The sequence below is a fragment of the Dipteris shenzhenensis genome, chromosome 10, assembly GCF_047967505.1.
Source record: "Dipteris shenzhenensis isolate YYH24624 ecotype China chromosome 10, Dip_SZ_1.0, whole genome shotgun sequence".
Lineage (NCBI taxonomy): Eukaryota > Viridiplantae > Streptophyta > Polypodiopsida > Gleicheniales > Dipteridaceae > Dipteris > Dipteris shenzhenensis.
The window spans coordinates 15,756,462-15,777,135 of NC_141605.1; the positions used below are offsets into that span (position 1 = coordinate 15,756,462).

At 43.1% G+C, this 20,674-nt stretch overlaps 1 protein-coding gene across 4 annotated transcripts in view; it reads left to right on the top strand.

The window, feature by feature from the left end:
• Nucleotides 1-20,674, top strand: part of LOC147897462 (alpha/beta-Hydrolases superfamily protein) — a 155,269-nt gene that overhangs the window by 72,583 nt on the left and 62,012 nt on the right. For all 4 annotated transcript variants that reach the window (XM_087380634.1, XM_087380633.1, XM_087380636.1 and 1 more), the window contains exons 4-5: nucleotides 1,691-1,762; nucleotides 8,737-8,765. In XM_087380634.1, the coding sequence (XP_087236760.1) occupies nucleotides 1,691-1,762; nucleotides 8,737-8,765 (101 nt within the window). The remainder of the gene's footprint in view (nucleotides 1-1,690; nucleotides 1,763-8,736; nucleotides 8,766-20,674) is intronic.

The window sequence follows — 20,674 nt, forward strand, 5'->3', positions numbered from 1 at the left end:
GCATCGGGCGTCATCTACAGTTGGAGGTAGCAGCGTGGCCCCCTTCGAGGGAGCGACACTAGCTCGAGCAGGATGTCCCGCGAGAGGTCATAGGCTAATTTTGGCCCCGGACGAGTTTGTGCCTGCGGAAGATCTCTTACTTCTTTTGGCTGTTGGCGCATGGGGTTCTGCTCATCGGTCTCTGGCTAGAGCAGATGTGGATTGATGGCAGATGCACTGGTTGTGGGGATGAAGTTTTGGAGACCATCCCGCACTGTCTTTGAGGCTGCCTTGCTGCAAAACGGATTTGGTTTGCGGCCCTCAGGATTGTTGCTAGCATGTAGAGGATGAGTAGGGATTTCACGTGGGGGATGGTGGCCTGGCTCATGGAGAGAGGCCACGCCTTTGGGATCGACCTTGTCACGCCGGCTCATAGGATACATGGATAGCAAGTTTCCCGGATTGAGATCCATGACACCCCTGTCCTGTCACCTGTCCGCCGTTTTTCGTCACCTTGGCTCCCTTTCCACCGTTTGTGCCTTGAGCAGTAGGGTGATGGGGGGCTAGTTGATCCCTCCGACGGCTACTCAGTAGCCATCTGGCAGGATATCATCTTCACATTGCACGCCATTTGGGAGCGTGGTACTCTAGGCTTGAGAACGAATGTCGAGAGGCGGGAGCGTTTCTGCCAAACATGGCCGGCAGGAGTTTTCTACACCCTTTCTGCGAGGGGTATTCGTTGGGCATATAGACCACCAAAATGGCTACTAGCTCCTATTTCGGACTCTCTATAGGTGATGAGCTGTGGATCGAGAAATGGATGGTTGTTATTGTAGCTGACAACCAGCTCTTTTCTTATTTTCATCGACAGTTCCTCTTGGAAGCTAATACAATTTACTTCTTCTTGCAAAAAAGAAAAAAACATTGTGGTGATTGATCTACTTTTGTGTACATGTTCACATTGCCACTATAGGGGGGATTTGCTAGATTATGAGTAGAAGGTCAAGTTTGACAGGCAGAAGACACCTGGATTGTTGCAGCCACTGTCAATCCCAGATAGTCCGTGGGAGAGCATTGCCATGGATTTTATATTTGATCTTCCTAGGACGCCTACGGGGAATGATGGGGTCTCTGGACTATTATGTGCCGGTTCAGTAAGCAGGCACACTTCATTCCAGTAAGGAAGAAAATTACAGCGGATCATATGGCAATGTTGTTCATGCAGAACATCTTCAAATACCATGGGATGCCTTAGTCTATCGCAAGTGATAGAGATCCGCGCGTGACGAGTCTCTTTTGGAGAGGGCTCTTCGAAAATATGGGAACACATCCTTGGGGCACTTTTCCCTTTAGTTAGGAGGTTTCTCTTAGGGTTAGTATTAGGGTTAGCTTCATATGTCGAGGATATATTCCTACTTTTGGTTGTTCTTTGTAACACAATTCTTGCATTTCAATACGTTTCCACATTTTGGTGTTCTCCTGTCACCCCCATTCTCAATAATTGTCTTGCGAATTGCAAATGCTTAGAAGTTTTAACAGGTCAAGAAACTTGGGAGACCAACGTGCCCTTTGCATGCATGCATGTGGCTATGTACATGACCATTCTCTCTTTTCATTATACAGGCAAATTTACACTTGTTTCTCCCATGTTGTGTACTTTATGGCATGGCATGTACTCCTCTTTAGATTTTATTATTCTTTATGTATGCAGGTGTTGTCTCCTTCTACCAGAGCTATATTGAGGCATTATCTCAGCAATTTAATGGAAAAGCTTCTATTACAGGTTTGACTTTACAACTCTGAAATTTGCTTTTGGAGGCAGAGGGAATCATGACATGGGTTACAAAGTTTCAAACTTGATCTCTTGTGTCTTTTGCTTGCTTTTTTTGAAAGTAGCATAGATATGCTGTGCTGAACACAGTTTTTCTGGTTGTACTTCTCATATAAACTGTGAGAATGTATCCACATATTGTTGCGCTTAACAATCAAAACTATACTAAGTTTGCAAACTGACCCTGCAAGGCACAAGTGCTAGGTAGAACTTTGATATGCAAATGAAACTGATTCCCCCTGCTCGTCTCACTGCTCCCCGCCATCTCCTTCCCTCCCTTCATTTCTGCCTGTGCCCCCGCCTGCTAGTCCCCTTCTTCTGCCACTCCCTCTGCCTCTTTGGACAGGTTCTTGCCACGCCATTGCAAGCTGAAGGCTGCCCTTCAGCCCGCCGACCTGTTAGTGCACCTCTGCTGGAGCCGCGGCTGGCAGTCTAGCTGCCCTGGATAGTGCTGGACAGCTTGTTGCAGATTTCACAAGTTCTAGGGGGGGTCTGTTGCAAATTTCGTGGGCCTGTGGTGCCCGAGTGGAGTTCATGCAGGCTGCAGCTGCTTGCTCAGCCTGCAGGCTTGTTCAAGCCTGTTCTCTGGCCCCTCGCCTTGCCTGTGGTCTTTGAGCTAGTCTTGGCAAGGCCCCAGGTGCTCAGCATTAGCGGTGTTGGTGCACTTGTGGCCCCCTTTCGTAGGGCTTCACCCTTTGGAGCTTCTTGTTGCAGCTGCTTGCTCACTTGTGAGCAGCCCATTCCAGCCTCTTTAGGCCGAGATGTGGGAGGCCTGAGCCTCCTTCCTTGGCCCTGGCCTTTCCTCTTTCTTTTTGCCAGTTTTCTTTGGGTTTGTAGCATCTTCCCTGCTCCTACCTTGGCTGGCCTTCCCAGTTTCTTTTTCCTCTGTCCCCCCCCTCCCCCCCACCTTTTTCCTTAGCAGTGATGAGCTTGTTCTTTGTTTTGGAGGAAGAGAAACTTGGTGGTGACCTCGCTTAATAGGCATTTGATGGTATCTTGAATGCAAATTGATTTTCGTGAAGTATGTTGTACCATGTAAACGATCTATTAGGTCATCCCATACATGGAAGGAGCTATTTATTTTTAGCCTTTGAAATCCACACACACATGCGATAATTCCCATCCTTGTTTTTACTGAGAAGACTTGGGGCTACCCATGATGACTTACTTGGTTCTGACATAATGATAATGTACCTCAATGTGTTTTCTGTGGGCAAATATGCATGAGCTACTAGGAAAGAAACAATTTCCATTGGTGTACTGTATACCATCATAGTCACCAGCCCCCTATCTAAATCACTTAATGCATGAAACTCAGAGTCACCCCACTTGGCCTAAAACTATCCTAGATGTTGGGTCTTGCAAATATCTGAAATTGCATTTTACTGCATACCAGTGAGGTGGCCTTCGGGCAATAATCCTTGTATATACTTGGACAGTTTCCTCTTTTGACTGCATAAACTGAATTTCCAATTAATAGGATCTTTCTTGAATTCTGCAATTCTGTCTTTATTAGTGCCTGTGAGCAGCATGTTATCCACATAGAGGATGACTATCAACAACTCCCCTCTATCCTTCTTGACATATATGGTATGTTATGCTCTAGCCGAGATAGCATGACCTCGGAAAGATAGGTGGGCATTTTCCCTTAGATCCAACTTTTGTAATATTTTGTGCGTAAATAAAATGGTCAAGGGAAGTAACTGCCAAGGTCCTAGGTGAGGGTGTATTGGCATTGACTAGGTGGTTCTGAGTGCTCAGGCCTAGGTGCACCTAAATGTGTAAGAATGCCAAGGGGCAAATTTTTTAATTGTGCCCCAAGAGAGGGGTAAATGGTGTACCAAGTTAAAGGTCTAAAATGATGACATGTGGCATGAGGGAACCATCTAGGGAATTGTGGGCTTGTGGATAGGCATGAAGGAAATAAATTACGTATCTTGTGTGCATGCAATCTGCAGGAGAGAGGCTGGGACTAAAAATACGATGCCATCGCCTGTGATTGCCTGTGATTCAACGAAAGGAACAGATAGTAGTAATTAGTGTATCATGGTACTTGGTTGGTGTTGAAACGAACCATAACTAATCTCTCCTTCCTTGTGAATATTCACAGACTCAAATTCAGAGGCGTTGGCATACTGAATATCCTCCCAGCCTATCTCATGGATTACATGTACAAAAGATACGTAACTTTATTTCCTTCATGCTTATCCACAAGCCCTCAGTTCCCTAGATGGTTCCCTCCTGCCACATGTCATCATTTTAGACCTTTAGCTTGGTATACCATTTACCCCTCTCTTGGGGCACAATTAAAACATTTGCCCCTTGGCATTTTTACACATTTAGGTGCACCTAGGCCTTAGCACTCAGAACCACCTAGTCGATGCCAATACACCCTCACCTAGGACCTTGGCAGTTACTTCCCTTGACCATTTTATTTACGCACACAAAATATTAAAAAAGTCGGTCATCTAAGAGAAAATGCCCACCGATCTTTTCGAGGTCATGCTATCTCGGCTAGAGCATAACATTCCTTCCCTCTTTAAGCATCAGTGTCCTCGATGATGAAATGTGGGAATACTCTACGTAACTGGTATACGGATTTCTAGGTAGCTTCCGATAGAGGTAGACCATGCCATGCAACCAACACTGTGGGTATCTTCCGATTGCGCACTTGCATTGTTCCTCGGTCCAGGATTCTTGTTGGTTTGCATCTTGCATTATCCTCTATCTCCTGAAATAAAACAACACCTTTGATTAGTGAGTCACCAGTATGCAAAAATTTCTTTAAACGAGAAACATGAAACACTGGGTGCACCTTACATCCCGGTGGTAATTCTAATTTATAGGCTACCTTGCCTATTCTTTTGAGAATTAACCATGGCCTATAATATCGAGGTGATAACTTAGCACACTCTCCTGCAGTCAAAGACTTAGAGTGCAAAGGAACTTTGAGAAAAACTTTTTCTCCTTCCTTAAATTCTCTAGCGGATCGGTTTTCATCCGCATACGCCTTAGATCTATCCATAGCTTGGCGAATGTTAGCTCTCGCAAGTGCTAGCATCTCCCACATCTGAACCACAAAGTTCGCGGCACTAGGCACTTTCTGAGGTATTTCAACTATAGTTGGATTTGCTGGTCTATAACCATAGTTCAGCTCAAACGGACTGAACCCTGTAGAGGACTGTTTTCTATCATTGTAGGCAAACTCCAATAATGGCAACCACTTGTCCCATGTATGTTGCCTCAATGACACATATGCTCTAAGCATGTCCTCTAAAATTTGGTTGATTCTTCCGTCTGACCATCCGTTTCTGGATGATCCCCACTACTCATTCCCAACTCAGTCCTTAGTGCCTCTAATACCGCAATCCAAAAATGACCGGTAAATTTGACATCTCTGTCTGACACTATGGATTTGGGTAATCCATGCAGACGAAATATATGTCTAATAAACAAATCCGCCACTTACGGGGCACTAACAGATTCTCTAGTTGGAATGAAGTGAGCCATCTTGGTAAGACGATCAACCACCACAAGGATAGAATCATATCCACCTTGTGTCGTAGGCAGTCCTACAATAAAGTCCATGGAAATGCTTTCCCACTTACCTAGCGGTATCTCCAAGGGCTGTAAAAGTCCGGGTGGCTTCACCCGCTCTGCCTTACTTACCTGACACGAAAAACAACGTGTCACATATTCATGAATATGCTTTTTCATCTTTGGCCAAAAGAAATCTCGCTTCACGAGATCATATGTCTTCTCGACTCCTGGATGTCCCGCACATGGGCTATCATGGCATTGTTGAATGACTCTCTGCCTGAGATCATTCTGATTAGGTACTACTACCTTGCCATTTCTTTTTAGCATACCATCCCTTATGGCATATCTTGCATAAGTTTGGCCTTTTCTGGATGCCAGGTCATCCTTTTCCCCGGGTTTTAACACACGAGTCTTAGGCCATAGACTCTGGACAAACTCGTCCACCTTTTGAGTTTCTCTAATCTCGGCCATTAGAGCACTCTCTAACACCGTGAAACTCATGTTATGCATAATGCGTGACAATGCATCAACAACTTTATTATCCTTTCCTCTTCGGTACCGAATCGTCAAATTAAACTTCTGCATGAGTTCTGCCAACCTAGCTTGGCGGTCTCTCAAGTCAGGTTGTTTACAAAAATGTTTCAGAGTATCATGATTAAGATCCACATAAAACTCTGATCCATACAAATAATGTCGCCATGTTTTCAAAGCATGGACAACAGCATACAACTCTAATTCATGAGTTGGCCAATTTCTTTGAGAGGGAGAAAGCTTCTTGCTTTCAAAGGCTACTGGCCTTCCCTCTTAGAGGAGAAGTGCTCCTACCGCAATGCCACTTGCATCGGTTTCCAGGAACAATGGTTTCTGGGGATCAACTATTTTTAACACCGGTCCTGAGACCACAGCTTGTTTTATGGTGTTAAAACTTTCTTGTTGATTCTGTCCCTATATAAAAGGTACTTTATCTGAGGTCAGATCAGTCAATGGCGATACCGAAATGGACAAATCCCAAGAATGATCGCAAAGCGGTCAAACTTTGAGGGCTTGGCCAAGTCTAACCATACACAGTAAAGTTTGGAGTAATTATGAATCCTAAATATTCAAGTCTAACCATACACAGTAAAGTTTTCTTCTTATTTACATAAAGACTGGCTTTCCTTAAAGTACTAAACACTATTCTTAAGTGTTCGCGATGCTCAGTTATACTTTTACTGAATACCAGAATATCGTCAATAAAATGTACTACAAACTTTCTGATATACGGACGTAGTAAATCGTTCATAAACATGACGAATGTAGCTGGAGCATTGGTAAGTCCAAAGGGCATTACCAAAAACTCATAATGACCAAACCTGCTTCTAAAAGCGGTTTTATGCACATCCTCGGCTCTAATACGGATCTGATGGTAGCCACACTTAAGATCTATCTTACTAAAAATTACGGCCCCATGCAATGCATCTAGCAAATCATCGATCCGAGCCATCGGATACCTGTGCTTAGTAGTGATATTATTCAATGCTCTGTAATCTATACAGAGGCAAAAAGTATCATCTTTCTTCCTCTTTAATATCACTGGGGAAGCAAAAGGTGAAAAACTGGGTTGAATCTGCCCCAGCTTGAGGTATTCTTCCAGTTGTCTTTGCACCTCAGCTTCTTCTGTAAAGCTTAATCTATAGGGAGGTCTATTTACAGGTTCTGCCCCTAGGATAAGCTCAATTTTATGCTGAACATTCCGCTCTGGAGGTAACCCATAAGGTAACTCATCCCTAAAACAATCAGAGAACTTCTCCAATATCTCTTTAGCCAACTCGGCCATTTTCCCATCTTGGGTAGCCTCAGTGCTAGTCGACGCATCATCAATCGACTCTACCGATGCTATACACAGACATAGAAACTCTTTCGGAGTCTTCTGAATTTCCATGGCTGAAATCAATGGTCCTCGAGGTAAATCCTTTCACCTCGCAAAACATATTCTACCCCGTTCATCTTGAACTGGTAAATATGCTTTTTCCAATCAATGGCTGGATTTTTTCAAAAATGCCAAGCCATGCCTAGGGCTATATCTGTGTGAGCAAGCCTGGTCTGTTCAAAGTCTGGCTTCTTAACATAGTCCTGAATTCGAAGTTCCAACTGGGTAACCTTCTAGTCCCATACTTCAGTTGAACTTCCGTCCGCCATCCTGACCGTATAAGCATAGTCATACGGACTAGTTTTCAACTTGAGCCTCTTAATAAGCTTTGAGTTAATTACATTGTGCGTTGACGCTGAGTCAAACAACACAATCACATCATGATTGGCTACTTGCCCTTTCATTTTAATTAACTCGGGCTCATTGAGAACCGTATACCCCGTTGCTGCGGGCTTTGAAAGGATGTTATCAGGTGCACCGCTTACTAACTTAGTAATAGACACACTTAACAACACAGGTACTAACCTCTGAGAAGGTCCCGCCAATTGCATCTACATATGTTCTGCATTGGGACTATCCTGCCAATTCGCGTCACATTCAGATATTAGCATATTGGCCGTGCGACGGTCTTTGTTTAGTGGACAATCTTTCCACTGATGTCGCTGAAGGCCGCCGAAGCACAGTCCTTCTTTTCTAGCTTTTTCTTTTTGCTCAGGGGTCAATGAGGACTTTGACCAAGCCTGGGTTGCCATTGGAGTTACTTTTCTTTTCACCCCAACAGTGGTACTTGTCTTTGCTTGTCCCTCAATCGGCTTCACCTGCTTGGTTTGGCCACTTGGCTGCGAGACACTTGTCTTTGAAGTCCATTTCCTCTGAAATCCCCCTTTTCTTGGGTACTCATGCTGAGTCCCTGCCTGCACAAATCCACTAGATCTGCCTCTGGCATCCTCATAGCATATCATCACTTTCGAGTAGGATGGACAGGTTGAGGAGCAGGGCATAGGGTTGGAAGGGCTGCACGGGGCAGGAAGGAGTGAGGGAGGTTACAGGGCGATCTAGAAAGACTTTTCTCCCCTTGTGCTTTGCATTGTTTTTCACACTCAATTTGTCCAGGGGCTGGATATCTTTGGGACATACTTGAAGGCATATTGATATGCTAGTGAAGTAGTAAAGCTGAGACAACATATACTAAAGACGAGGACTCTCGGGCAGAGTAAGGAACACTTCTTACAATCATTGCACAGGAGACTAACAGTTATATGCCGCTTTTAAGTGGATCAGTTTAAAAAAATTTTGTTGACAGACTGGAGTTACTGCATAAAAAACAATACTCACATTTATTCCTAGATTCTAATGATCATACTTATTGAAGTTTCCTAGGCCCTTGTGATAGCGCTTGAAAGCATGACATTCTCTGCATTTTGGGTTCACATTTTGATGCCTGGTTAACCTTGTCATTTTAAATTTGTGTTTGCAGCTATAAGTCATGCTGGTCATAATGCAGAGGTATGGCTTTATGGCTCCTTTCCATCCTCATTGTTATCCTTGTCTGTCTTAAACCACGTTGACAATTTCTTGCTTTTGTTGTCTGAAAAGTTAAAGTTAACATGCGAGCTCCTTGATAAATTTGAACCTGTGAAATCTGACATGTAAATCTATTCATTACATTGCACAAGATTGGATTGCCCAGGACAACAGCATCACAAACTTTGTAGGAAAGTTATGGATGAGTTATTTCTGTATACTTACATCAAAACGTTATGGTAAGTTGCATTTGGGTTTTGTTTCTTTTGTTGCTCGCTTCCCTCTCTAGTCCAAACCCCTTTTGATGGGGGGACCCAAAGGGTTTGGGACTGCAGTGGCTGGGAAGCTTGTTGGTTGTTGGATGGATCATGGAGAGGTGGGGTGGCTTGCAAAGCTTGGATAGGCCTTGGCCAGGTAGCCCATCTGCTTGCACTGAAGTCATTGCCATGGCCTGATAAAAACCCCCCTTTGCTTTGGGTCATCCATGAACAATTGTACCTTTGGGAGTGCATCGTTAGAGCATAATTGCCAGGCGTTTCAAGAACGGCAGGTATAAAATGGGTTTTGTAAAATGTCTGAAACGGGGTTCATTTGGACATAAAAAATGTGCACATTTATATCTAGGGTATGCATTATGTCATATACAAAGCTGTGCGAATAAAGATTGTAAGTGACTCCATACATGATTCACGATTATACGAAAACATATTGATCATATATGATACAAAAACTAAATCTTGATCATTATAAAAAAACATACTGATTATTTATGAAGAATGTAAATGACTCCATGCTATATTCAAAAGGTAAGGTAGCTTCTGACGAAGGTAGACATAAGGAATCAATAGAGTGACTCTCCTCTCATGTGTTAATTGGTTTTTAACCTGGCCCTAGACCTCCTACTTCCTTCCTTGAGAACTGGTTAAGAACTAATTGGATAAGAAGAGGACTAGTTGTCACTAGTGTGAGACTCCTCAGGAAAGGATTTTACTTCTTTCTATTTGAATGAGAGGAAATGGCTTTTAATGCCCTTCAGCAAGGACTGTGGACTATTAGGAACCAACCCTTATATTTGGAATTATGGTTTAATGACTTCAACTTTGACAGACCTAGATCTACCTTCATATCTGTTTGGGTAGAGCTCCTTGACCTTCCTTTTTCTCTGGTTAACCAAGCTGCAAATCTTATAGAAGTCTGGGTGAGCTAGTGGGTGTAGAGAAGGAGCAGTCCATAAATCCTAGAGGTAATCCTCAGCTGTGTGTAAAAGTAGATGTAAATGAAGAACTCCCTGATACTCTAGTTATTGTCAAGAGGAATGGGAGCATCTATAAGGAACAACCTCTAGTCTATAAAAGCTTATCCAATTCCTGTTTTGTCTGTGGACTTTCCTCTCATACAGTAAAAAACTGTCCATTGAAGAGAAGTAAAGCTAAGCCTTCCAAGGAGGTTACTCCTGCTCCTTACCCCCCTAAAACTAGATGGACTGTAAAAGACAACAAGCCTCAGTCTAATATTGGAAATGACTCTAAAAACCCTGAAACTAACAAGGCAGCCAGCACTCGGCCTGTTAGGGAAAATGGCCCTAATCCCATTGAAACAAAAAATGCCTTTGATTCTTTAATTGATTAGGAGACTCAGCAATGGATTTAGGACAATGAAATGGATGAAGATAATGTAAAACCAGGTTGATCTAAGGGCTTTGAAAACGAAATTTAACCAGCAAGGTTCAATCATAAGTGAATCTGAAGTGGATGAGTCAGAAGAGGAACTTCCAGCCCCCACTGTAGCTGCTAAGCAGGACTTCTTTCTTCAAGGGAAAGCCCAAGCAACTGTACACACCAAGAGAAGATTGTCTCAAGTAAAGAGTCAGAGCATCCCTCCTAAGAGCCCTGCCCTCAAGGCTAAAAAGAGGAAAGCACACGAAATGTGTGTGGGCTCACTGACCACTGACCCCCTTAGAGGCCAGGAGTTCTCTAGTTGGCTTAGAGCCAATTCTCTCTCTCCAACTTTTCTAGCATTGCAAAAAGTTAAGGTCATAGATGATACTCTGGAACAAAGACTCAGGACTGCTGATAAAAGAAGGATTTGGTTCTTTAACTCTGATGAAGAAGGCATAGAGGGCACTATCTTGGGTGTATGTCACACTACAAAGAAGATATCCCTAATTTTCAACAGGAGAGAGACAGAAGATGAGTGTCCATTCAATGCAAAATAAAGTATGTCTCTTTCAATGTGGCATTTGTACATGCCTCTAGTCGTGCACAAAGAAGGGGAAAGACCTGGGATTCTCTGAAGTTCTTTGGTAACAACAATATTCTTCTGGGGGACTTCAATATGGTGGAAGGCCTTGAGGACAGGTGGCCAAAAAACGGGTCTTGTCTGAGAGGCTCAGAATTGCAAATCTGGGAAGACCTCAACGAGAATCTAAATTATTTGATATAGGACAAACAACTTTGTACACTTGGTGTAATAGATAGGTGGGGGAACTTAGGTGAGAAGCCAGATTGGACAGAGTTTACATCTCCCAAAGCTCACTGGATCAGACCATAGCGCTGAAAAGCAGTGTAATTTCTTCTTTGACTCTTCCAGATCACAAACCTAGTCACAACTGTTGATTTTGGTTTTGGTAAAAGGAGTTCTTCATGGTTCAAAGAAGACCCTTCTCTTTTTTAGATGGAGACTGTGCAAAGGGAGATTACAAGGGTGTGGAATGTAGCTCTCACTGTTACTGAGCCAGTTTCAGAGGCTTGGCATGAGGCAGTTTCAAACACTCAGAGAATTCTTAAGGATGTCAGAAGGAGCAGAGATCAAATAAGTGCAAGAAGAATGATAAATCTAAGGATGAGCTGGAAGCTTTAGAATTAAGAGCTCGACAGGAGGATATTTAGGCTCAGGTCCATTTACTTCAAAAGAAAAAAGAAATAATGAGAGTAGTAGACATTCATCAAGCAGCATACAAACTAGCAGCCACCTAGATCATCAAAGCAATTGTTTATCCTGACATGGACTGGGCTAACCTTCTTAGAAACTTTAAGCATGTTAGACCTTTAATGGCTCCAAAATGGAAGAATACCCCAAGTTATCAACATAATGTAATCTTGAGCCATGTCAGACTAAGGGAAGCTAACTTTCCCCGCACAGTGGTGACTTTTTTGCTTTGTTTTGGAGAAAAGCAACCTTGGTGGTGACCCTTGGTCTAGCCAGAGGGCTCTATGGCAGCACCCTCGAATCCCACAGCCGTTTTCTCCAGCTGACAAGCAACAGGTGCAGCATGCAGTTCGGTCACTTCAGGATAAGGTTGTCATGGGCAGAATTGTGGGCCTCACACCCACAAGGAGACATGTGAGAGATTGGATTTAGGCGAGCTTGGCACTAGGAGGCGACCACATTCAAGAGGTCACCATCTATGGAAGAGGTGTCTTTCTCATCCAGCTGAGCTCCCTTGCCACCGCTAACACTTGTTGAGTAGAGCCCCATCCTCTTTGGCCTGCATTTGGTGTACCTTTTCCCTTGGTACCATGGTTTTACAGTGGAGGACATGGACACAACACACCATGTTCCCTGTTTCCCGATGGCACTCCGATTCCCGGGGCTCCCAAGGGAATACAGAGCCATTCTCCCCTCCATTGTGTAGAGAAGCTAGCCTACTGCCTGCTAGGTAACTTTAGTTTCACAGCCTTAGTAAGCAGGAATAACAGTAGGTAGTAACAAAATGAAAGGAAAGGACAGCATGAAAATCATGTGCAGATTCATGTTGGTACCTGGAATCAAAAGTAGAACCACAGCTAGTGATGGGCTGCACTAGCAACAGGCTAGGAAGAGAACTTCTTAGGCTAGGATACAAGTCCTAGTTCAAGGCAGCAGCCAAGAGCAATGTAGGCTCAGCTGGAAAGAAGGTGTACTTAATTGCAAATTATGAATGAATGTGTACAACAGCAAGGAACCCCGCCCCCCCCCCCCCCCCTTTATAGGTTTGGGTCCAGCAACAATAGCAACATGACTTATGGGACAGCCTCCCTAAGATCCCACGTGGCAACATTTGGCTGCCCACTTAAATGCTACTCACTTACAGGCCCTTTTAAAAAGAACCTACTAGACTAAAATAGCTAAGTAAGGGTCACCTTTGTTATAATTCCTCCCTGCCTGCCCAAAAGAAAATTTGCCCTCAAATTTGCAAGGGAAATGTAACAAAATTACAGCTCATAAAAGAAACTCATATCTGGTCATCCAGTGGAGAAAACAGTGAATCCAGCACAGCCAATGAGTCCCTCAAGGTAGGCTGGACTGCAGCAGCATCATAGGTGGAATAGGAATAATTCATCACAGCTCCATGTAGCAAGGAAATTGACCATTTCCAAATATGGATATTGGTCTATGATAGAAGCTGGCTGCCAAAATGACTCCTCATCTGGTAATCCTTGCCATTTAATGTAGTACTCAGTATAGGATTTATTCCTAAGAACTTTGTCCCTGAATCCAATGACTATCTCAGGTATATACTGTGTTCGTCCCTCCTCATCCATGGGTGGAAGCTCCTCTATCACCTGGTCTAGGGGACCCAAATATTTCTTCAAGAGAGACACATGATAAACATTGTGAATTCTTGCTGAAGGAGGAAGCTCTAATGTATAGGCTACATTCCCAATCTTTTGTAGCACCTTATAAGGACCATAATAATGATGAGCCAACTTACTATTGGTATTTCCCTATAATGAAGCATGCCTAATCTTGGGAATCATGAGGAAAACATGGTCTCTTTCTTCAAAGAATAGCTCTCTACAGTGGCTTTTTGCATTCCTTGGGAGCTGCCATGTGCCCTCCCTAAAGCAGATGTACTAGAGGGTTTCTTGCTGTTCCATAGACCTTTTGGTCTCCAGTGGACGTGAATAGACTTTCTTTCTTTCTTTCTGCATACTCCTTCATTCAAGCTTGAGCTTTAACCATGTTGTCCTTACACAACTAGAGAATAGCTGCCATATGGGTCCAATCATCAATAGCTTGTTGATTGGTCATAGCCTCATCAAAAACAGTAGATGGAATATGCACCTTGTAGCCATACAAAGCCTCAAAAGGGCCCAATAGAAGAATGTTTGGTGCTGTTAGAGCAGAATTCAGCCAAATGCAGCCATTTGTCCCATGTGGACTGAGCATCAAAGCAGTAATGCTTGAAATACTCTTCTAGCCACCTATTAACTCTCTCTGTTAGTCCATCAGTTTGGGGATGGTAGGCTGTGCTAGGAGAAAGATGAGTACCCACAGCTGTGAATAATTGTTGCCAAAACTCCCATAAATTTTGCATCACGATCAATTTCTCTCTTGTGGCATGCCATGTAATTTAAACACTTGCTCCATAAACTGAGCAGCCACCATAGATGCTGAATATTGTGTCTTAGTGGGAATAAAGTGTGCTTGCTTAGTCAGTCTGTCCACCACCACAAATATACTAATCCATCCCTTTGCTGTGACAGGTAAGCCTGTTATGAAGTCCATAGTAATATGGGACGATTTACCCTTAGGAATGGGTAAGGGTTGCAATAGTCCTGCTGGTCTGAGATTTAAGTCCTTGTTTTGTTGGCATGGCTTGCAACACTGCACAAATCTGTAAACATCTCTCCATAGCCCCTTCCATATGAAACTCTGCCTAACTTCGTCATATGTTTGTACAGCCCTATGTGCCCTGCCATTGGAGAAGAGTGCATCTCTTGTAAAACCAGTAGCTTATAGGATGAATTTTCCATGAGAAAAAATTTCCCTCAATACCACAGCAAACCATTGTGTAGCTTGTAGTTGGGATGGTCATCACAAGAGGGGTTTTGTAGGTCCTGAAATATGACTGCGGCTTCATTATGTGAAAGATATTCCTCTTGTATACCATGGATCTATTCTTTATAGACCTCTGAAATGGAACTCAAAGTACATGCCCACATTCTTGAAAGTGAATCAGCCACAATATTCTCCTTCCCTGCCTTATATTCAATCTCAAAATTATAACTTTGAAATTTGGAAAGCCATCTCTTTTGCTTTGGGGAGAGACTAGCAGGAAATATTTGAGGATCCTATGGTCTGTCCTTACCTTGAAATGACTCCCATAAACATAGTGGTGCCACTTTTCTATAGCATGGAGTATTCCAGCATCTCTTGGTCATAGATGTGGTAGGATAACTCCTTGTCATCCAATTTCCTGCTCTCAAAAGCAATTACTTGAGGCTTCTTTAGGACAACACCAATTCCTCTCCCACTAGCATCGGCTTCAATAGTGAAAGGAAGAGAGAAGTCATACCAAAATAGGAGCTGAAGATAGGGCAAGCTTCAAGTGCTGGAAACTCTTCTCTAACTCAAGAGTCCATGTAAAAGAATTCTTCGTTAGCAAGTCTGTAAAAGGCGCAGCTATCTTGGCAAAATGCTTTATAAACCTTCTATAGAATGAAGCAAGACCAAGAAATCCTCTAAGCTGAGTCACATTGTCTGGCTGAGGCCACTCCACAATGCATCTCACTTTATTAGGGTCCACCTTTATCCAATTGCTGCCCACAATATGACCCAAATACTCCCTCACTACCCATGAAAGTATACTTGCTCGTCTTGGCAAAGAGTTGATGGAATCTCAGAACTTCCAGAATCTGTTTCACGAATCCTCCTGGAGATAAGTATGTCATCAAAGAATACCAAGGCATATTTATAAAGATATGGCTGTAGTATCTTATTGATCAAGGCTTGAAAGGTAGCTGGGGCATCGGTGAGCCCAAATGGCATCACCTTAAATTGATATAACCCCCTCTTAGTTCTGAAGGCTGTCTTCTCCTTCCCTCATCCTAATTTGTTGGTACCCCGATCTTAAGTCAACCTTGGTGAAGAACTTTGCCCCCTTCAATTCATCCAATAGGTCATCTATTCTAGGAATAGGGAACCTGTTCTTCATAGTAATTTTATTGAGATCCCTATAATCAATGCATAATCTGTAAGACCCATCCTTCTTCTTCACCAATAGGGCAGGAGATGCAAATGGAGATTGACTGTGTGAAATAAAGTCCCTGTCCAATAACTCTTGGACCTGCCTAGCAACCTCCTCCCTCTCCACCTTAGACAATCTGTAAGGAGCCTTATTGACTGGTTTAGAACCAGCTTGAAGATTAATGGCATGATCAATGTCTCTTTTGGGTGGAAGATGATGTGGCAAGTCAGCAAATACATCTGAGTACTGCTGTAACAGTTCCTGCATATCATGATCTTCAACCAAGAATTCATTGGAATCCTCAAACTTGGAAAAATGGACAGCATCACACATGTTTCTGAGATCCCTTTCCAATTTCCTGGAAGATATGATAGCCAGTTTAGGTGCTTCATAGCCCTTCAAATATATCTCCTTACCTTTATGGAAAAATCTCATAAACCTCTAATGGAAGTCCATGGCAATCTCCCCAAGTGATTGCAACCAATCACAACCAAGGACAATATCAATGGGCCCCATGTCCAGCACAAACAAATCTCCTTGGAAGACGTATTCTGATGACAATTGTATTTCAGTACCTTGACAACAAGACTTGCTGATAGAATACTCTCCATTAGCCACTTGTATCTGTAAGCCATGATCAATAATGGCAGGCTGTAATCTTACTGCCTCAACAGATTTGGAATTAATGAAGCTGTGAGTACTCCCACTGTCAACCAATATGTGGACTAATCTTCCCTTAATTGTCCCTTGTAGCCTAAGTGTATGGGCATTATGAGACCCCATAAATGCTTCTGGAGAGGTGCTGTAAGTAACAGATTGGGTATTTCAAAACAACTTATTATCATCCACACAAGAGTTCCCATCTGATTCTCTGTCCACCTCTGCCTCAACAGATTTGGAATTAATGAAGCTGTGAGTACTCCCACTGTCAATTAATATGTGGACTGATCTGCCCTTAATTGTCCCTTGTAGCCTAAGTGTATGGGCATTATGAGACCCCATAAATGCCTCTAAAGAGATGCTGTAGGTTGTAACAGATTGGGTATCCCAAAACAACTCAACATCATCCACACAAGAGTTCCCCATCTGATTCTCTGTCCACCTCTAAGCTGCCTCAACAGATTTGGAATTAATGAAGCTGCTGTCAACCAATATGTGGACTGATCTGCTCTTAATTGTCCCTTGTAGCCCAAGTGTATGGGCATTATGAGACCCCATAAATGCCTCTGGAGAGATGCTGTAAGTAACAGATTGGGTATCCCAAAACAACTCATCATCAATTACACAAGAGTTCCCATCTGATTCTCTGTCCACCTCTAAGTGATCATCAATTACTTCAACCCTCCATTGATGGCATTTATGTGAATATTTTGACTGCAAATCACCATCAGTCATGGTATTAGAAACAATACACCCGCTTGGGTCGAATGGAAAAGAGGGTTCACGTTTGGAATGATGAGAAACATCATTGTCTCCATGGTCATCACCTATACAGTCATGGAATTCAACCTCGTGCCCAATCCTTTCTCCTTCAAGCGTACTTAGGTTCAAAAAGTTCTGCCAAACGCATTGCTTCCTTGAGAGTACTAGGTTTGAGGGCTGTCACATTAGCAGCAATGCTTGGATGAAGTCCATAGATGAATTTGAGCAGCCTACGTCTCTCATATTGTTTAATATAGTTCCTCACAGAACCTTGCTGAGATAAGTCATACCATTGGCAAACAAGCTTATCTCTAGCAATAGAGGATACAAATGTCTGAAACATCTGCTCCTTAAATTCCTCCCAACATTGAATAGTGATCCCCTTATTTCGAAGATTCCTCCACCAGGAATGAGCATAATCCTCCATGTGTAGGGCTGCAAATCTGATTTTACTTCGATCACTTCTAGGATAGAGCGGGAAATAGTCTTCCATCTTGCTCAACCATTCCTCCAGTTCATTAGGAGTGCAGGTATCCCCCCTTGAACTTCGAAAGAATAATCTTATCCTTGATATCCTTGTCCTAATGAGAAAGACCCTTAGCCTCAACAGAGTTCACTATTTGGATACATTGGGGAAAAGGCATTACAGCCCTAAGATCAGGTGGTAGAGACTTATATTTATTGAATCTGTGACATTAAACATCCCCTTCATAACTGTTTTCCATAGGAGTGTTTCGTGAAGGTTCCTTGTATTGGTGGACATTTGGCTGGGCAGTTCTTCTTGCAGAAGCCATGAAACCCACTGGTCTTCCAGTAGTATCCTGATTAGGAACTTCTTTATCATCAGAATCACCACAAAATTGCTCCATAGGTCTCTTCCCCTCATGTATCTAAACCTTCTTGATCTGGTTAATTTCCTGCTGAGTGTGGTAAATGAGTTTTGCATCCTCACTCCATATGCTTTTATTTCATTTGTAACTTCTCTAAGTGCCTGTATTATGGGATCAAGTGGACCACCTCCTTGAGGTTCCATACGCTGAGAAGTCTGCACTTGAGAAGGTCCCTGTTGGAATGTGAAGCCAAGGTGAGTCTAAAATGAGTGTTCTAGGTGTGTTTTATAGTCTAGTGAGTCCTAGACATGCCACGTGTCATATTCGGAGCTATCCCATATACACTATGGCTTTCTAGAGTCTAGTGTCACACTATTTAGTGTTGTACTTGTCTATTGTCTATTACATTAGTCAACATCAACCTCTTCGGTATCATGTGAGTACTTGTCCATCGCTTTCATTTTCTTTTCATTTCATTCCATTATGCTTGTTATCTTTCCTTTCCATTCCTAGTGTTAGCTTGCTTCTCTCCCTACCACTATGATTTTTCATGTGGTATCACAGCCATGTTCCTAGCCTTGCTCTCTCTTTCCCTTTCCCTTCCAAGAGGTTGAGGTGAGGGAGGCCAATGAAGCGACTCTACCTTCTCCTCCTTGGAAGGCTTCCCTCTTCTCTCCTTCCTTGAGCTCTCTTTTGCACGCCATGATTTACCACCTCTCTTTTTCTTCCTTTAGCTACATCTTTCTGTGACCTACGGACGATGTGACGCTTCTATCGGGATCTAGAAGCAGAATCACGGCTTTGTGTCTTCAGTAAAGTTGTAGAGGACCTTGAGTACTACAAATTTCGTTTTTACATAATTGCAATCCGAGTTTTCTGTGGAAAGTTACAGACCTTGCAAGAAGTGACGAAATTTATTTCTCCGCGCGAATTTTATTGTGGAGCTCAATGATTTGACAGCCCAAGCATGATGCAGCCAGCTCAACATGGAGCTGTCCAGCTTGCCATTAGCTCCTTTTGTCCGACATTTTCTTTGAGCTGCTGCCCGCAAGTTGATGCCCGTATTCTGCCCGTCATTCTCTTGGAGCTGCGGTCCTTCTTTTTTTGTTTGCCATGAAGAAGTTCCATACTTGCTCCAGCTCATGAGGAACTTATCAAGGTGATCTTTCCATAGTTACACTTGCATTTCTACTCTTTTCCAGCCATGGAGTCTTCCAAATCAACTACCATTTCGTTTGAGAAGTTTAATGGTAAGAATTTCTCTACATGGTAAACAGAGATGCGTCTTGTACTTATGAAAGATGGAGTGTGGAATGTTGTGTGTGGCAAGGAGAAAAAGCCATAATTAGATGAAAAGAAAATTGCACAGTGGGAGAATGTGAATGACAAAGCTCTTTCTCTCATTGGTTTGGGGTTGGGTGATGACCTTATTCATCATTTTGATTTTGATTCTACTGCTCACGACTTATGGCATAAGTTTGAAGAATTGTTCGGCAACAAAATCATCAACTCGAAGGTATTTCTCAGATAGGAATTCTTCAAGCTACAAATGAAGCATGAAGACTCTTCTTGCTCACTTGAATCATATGGAATCCCTTGTCACTCAGCTTGCTAGTCTGGCAGTCCCTGTAGGAGAAGATGATCGAGTTGCTGTGCTCCTCTCGAGCATTGAGGAAAATTCTAAGTACCGGGAGATCATACCAGCATTGCGTGTGACACAAATGGGTTATCATGATATGGTTGCTATGCTTATTGATCATGCCAGACGGTATGCAGAAACTCCGGACTCCACTATACTGTACTCCAAGGGTAAAGGCAAAGGCAAATACAAGCCTTTCAAATGCAATCACTGTGGGAAGCTTGGTCACACTGAGGATCGTTGCTTCCAGAAGCTTGCCAAGCAACAACACAAGGATCATGTCAACTTGGTTGGGGCTGCAACAAGTGAAGACGACGAAGAAGGTGATGCTTTGACGCTGACTCATGCTCTTACTGCCGACATCAAAGATCTCTCTCTCTATTCAGAGGTCTATGTAATCGGGACTTTTGTTTCTGATCTGTTATTCCTACAGCTTGATGTATTTTGGGGTCCTTTGCCCTGGGTAGTCCCCCTAAAATGATATGTATTGAGTGTTTGGGTTTCATTGAGTCTAACGGTCCTCTGCCTTGGATAGTCCTCCTAAAAAGAGGTGCGGCCAAGCCCCGTCGCCTAGTAAGTTGTATTGGTTTTCATATTTTGGTGTGTGGCTTCCTAACATGTCCTATTATGAAGCCAAGGGGGGATGTACTCTGGGAGCCATATGTATTGGCTTTGATAGGTCTTGTTTATTAGGCCCGGCCGAGTTCCAGGATGTTGGTGTATTTCTAGACCTATGAGTTGATCATGTAGCCATGCTATAATGTGAGCCTTTGAGCATGTTGAGTCTCAAGCCATGAGAGTGCTTGGATCAACCTCTGAACACGCTCAGATTTTAGCCTCTGAGTTACATGGGGTGCACATAGTTTGATGACTGTCATTGTCATGTTCTGTTCTTGGTTCCATTCCAGTAGTCTCTCACCGTGCCTTCATGGGGGGGTGTTGGAATATGAAGCCAAAGTGAGTCTAAAATGAGAGTTCTAGGTGTGTTTTATAGTCTAATGAGTCCTAGACATGCCACATGTCATATTGGGAGCTATCCCATATACAC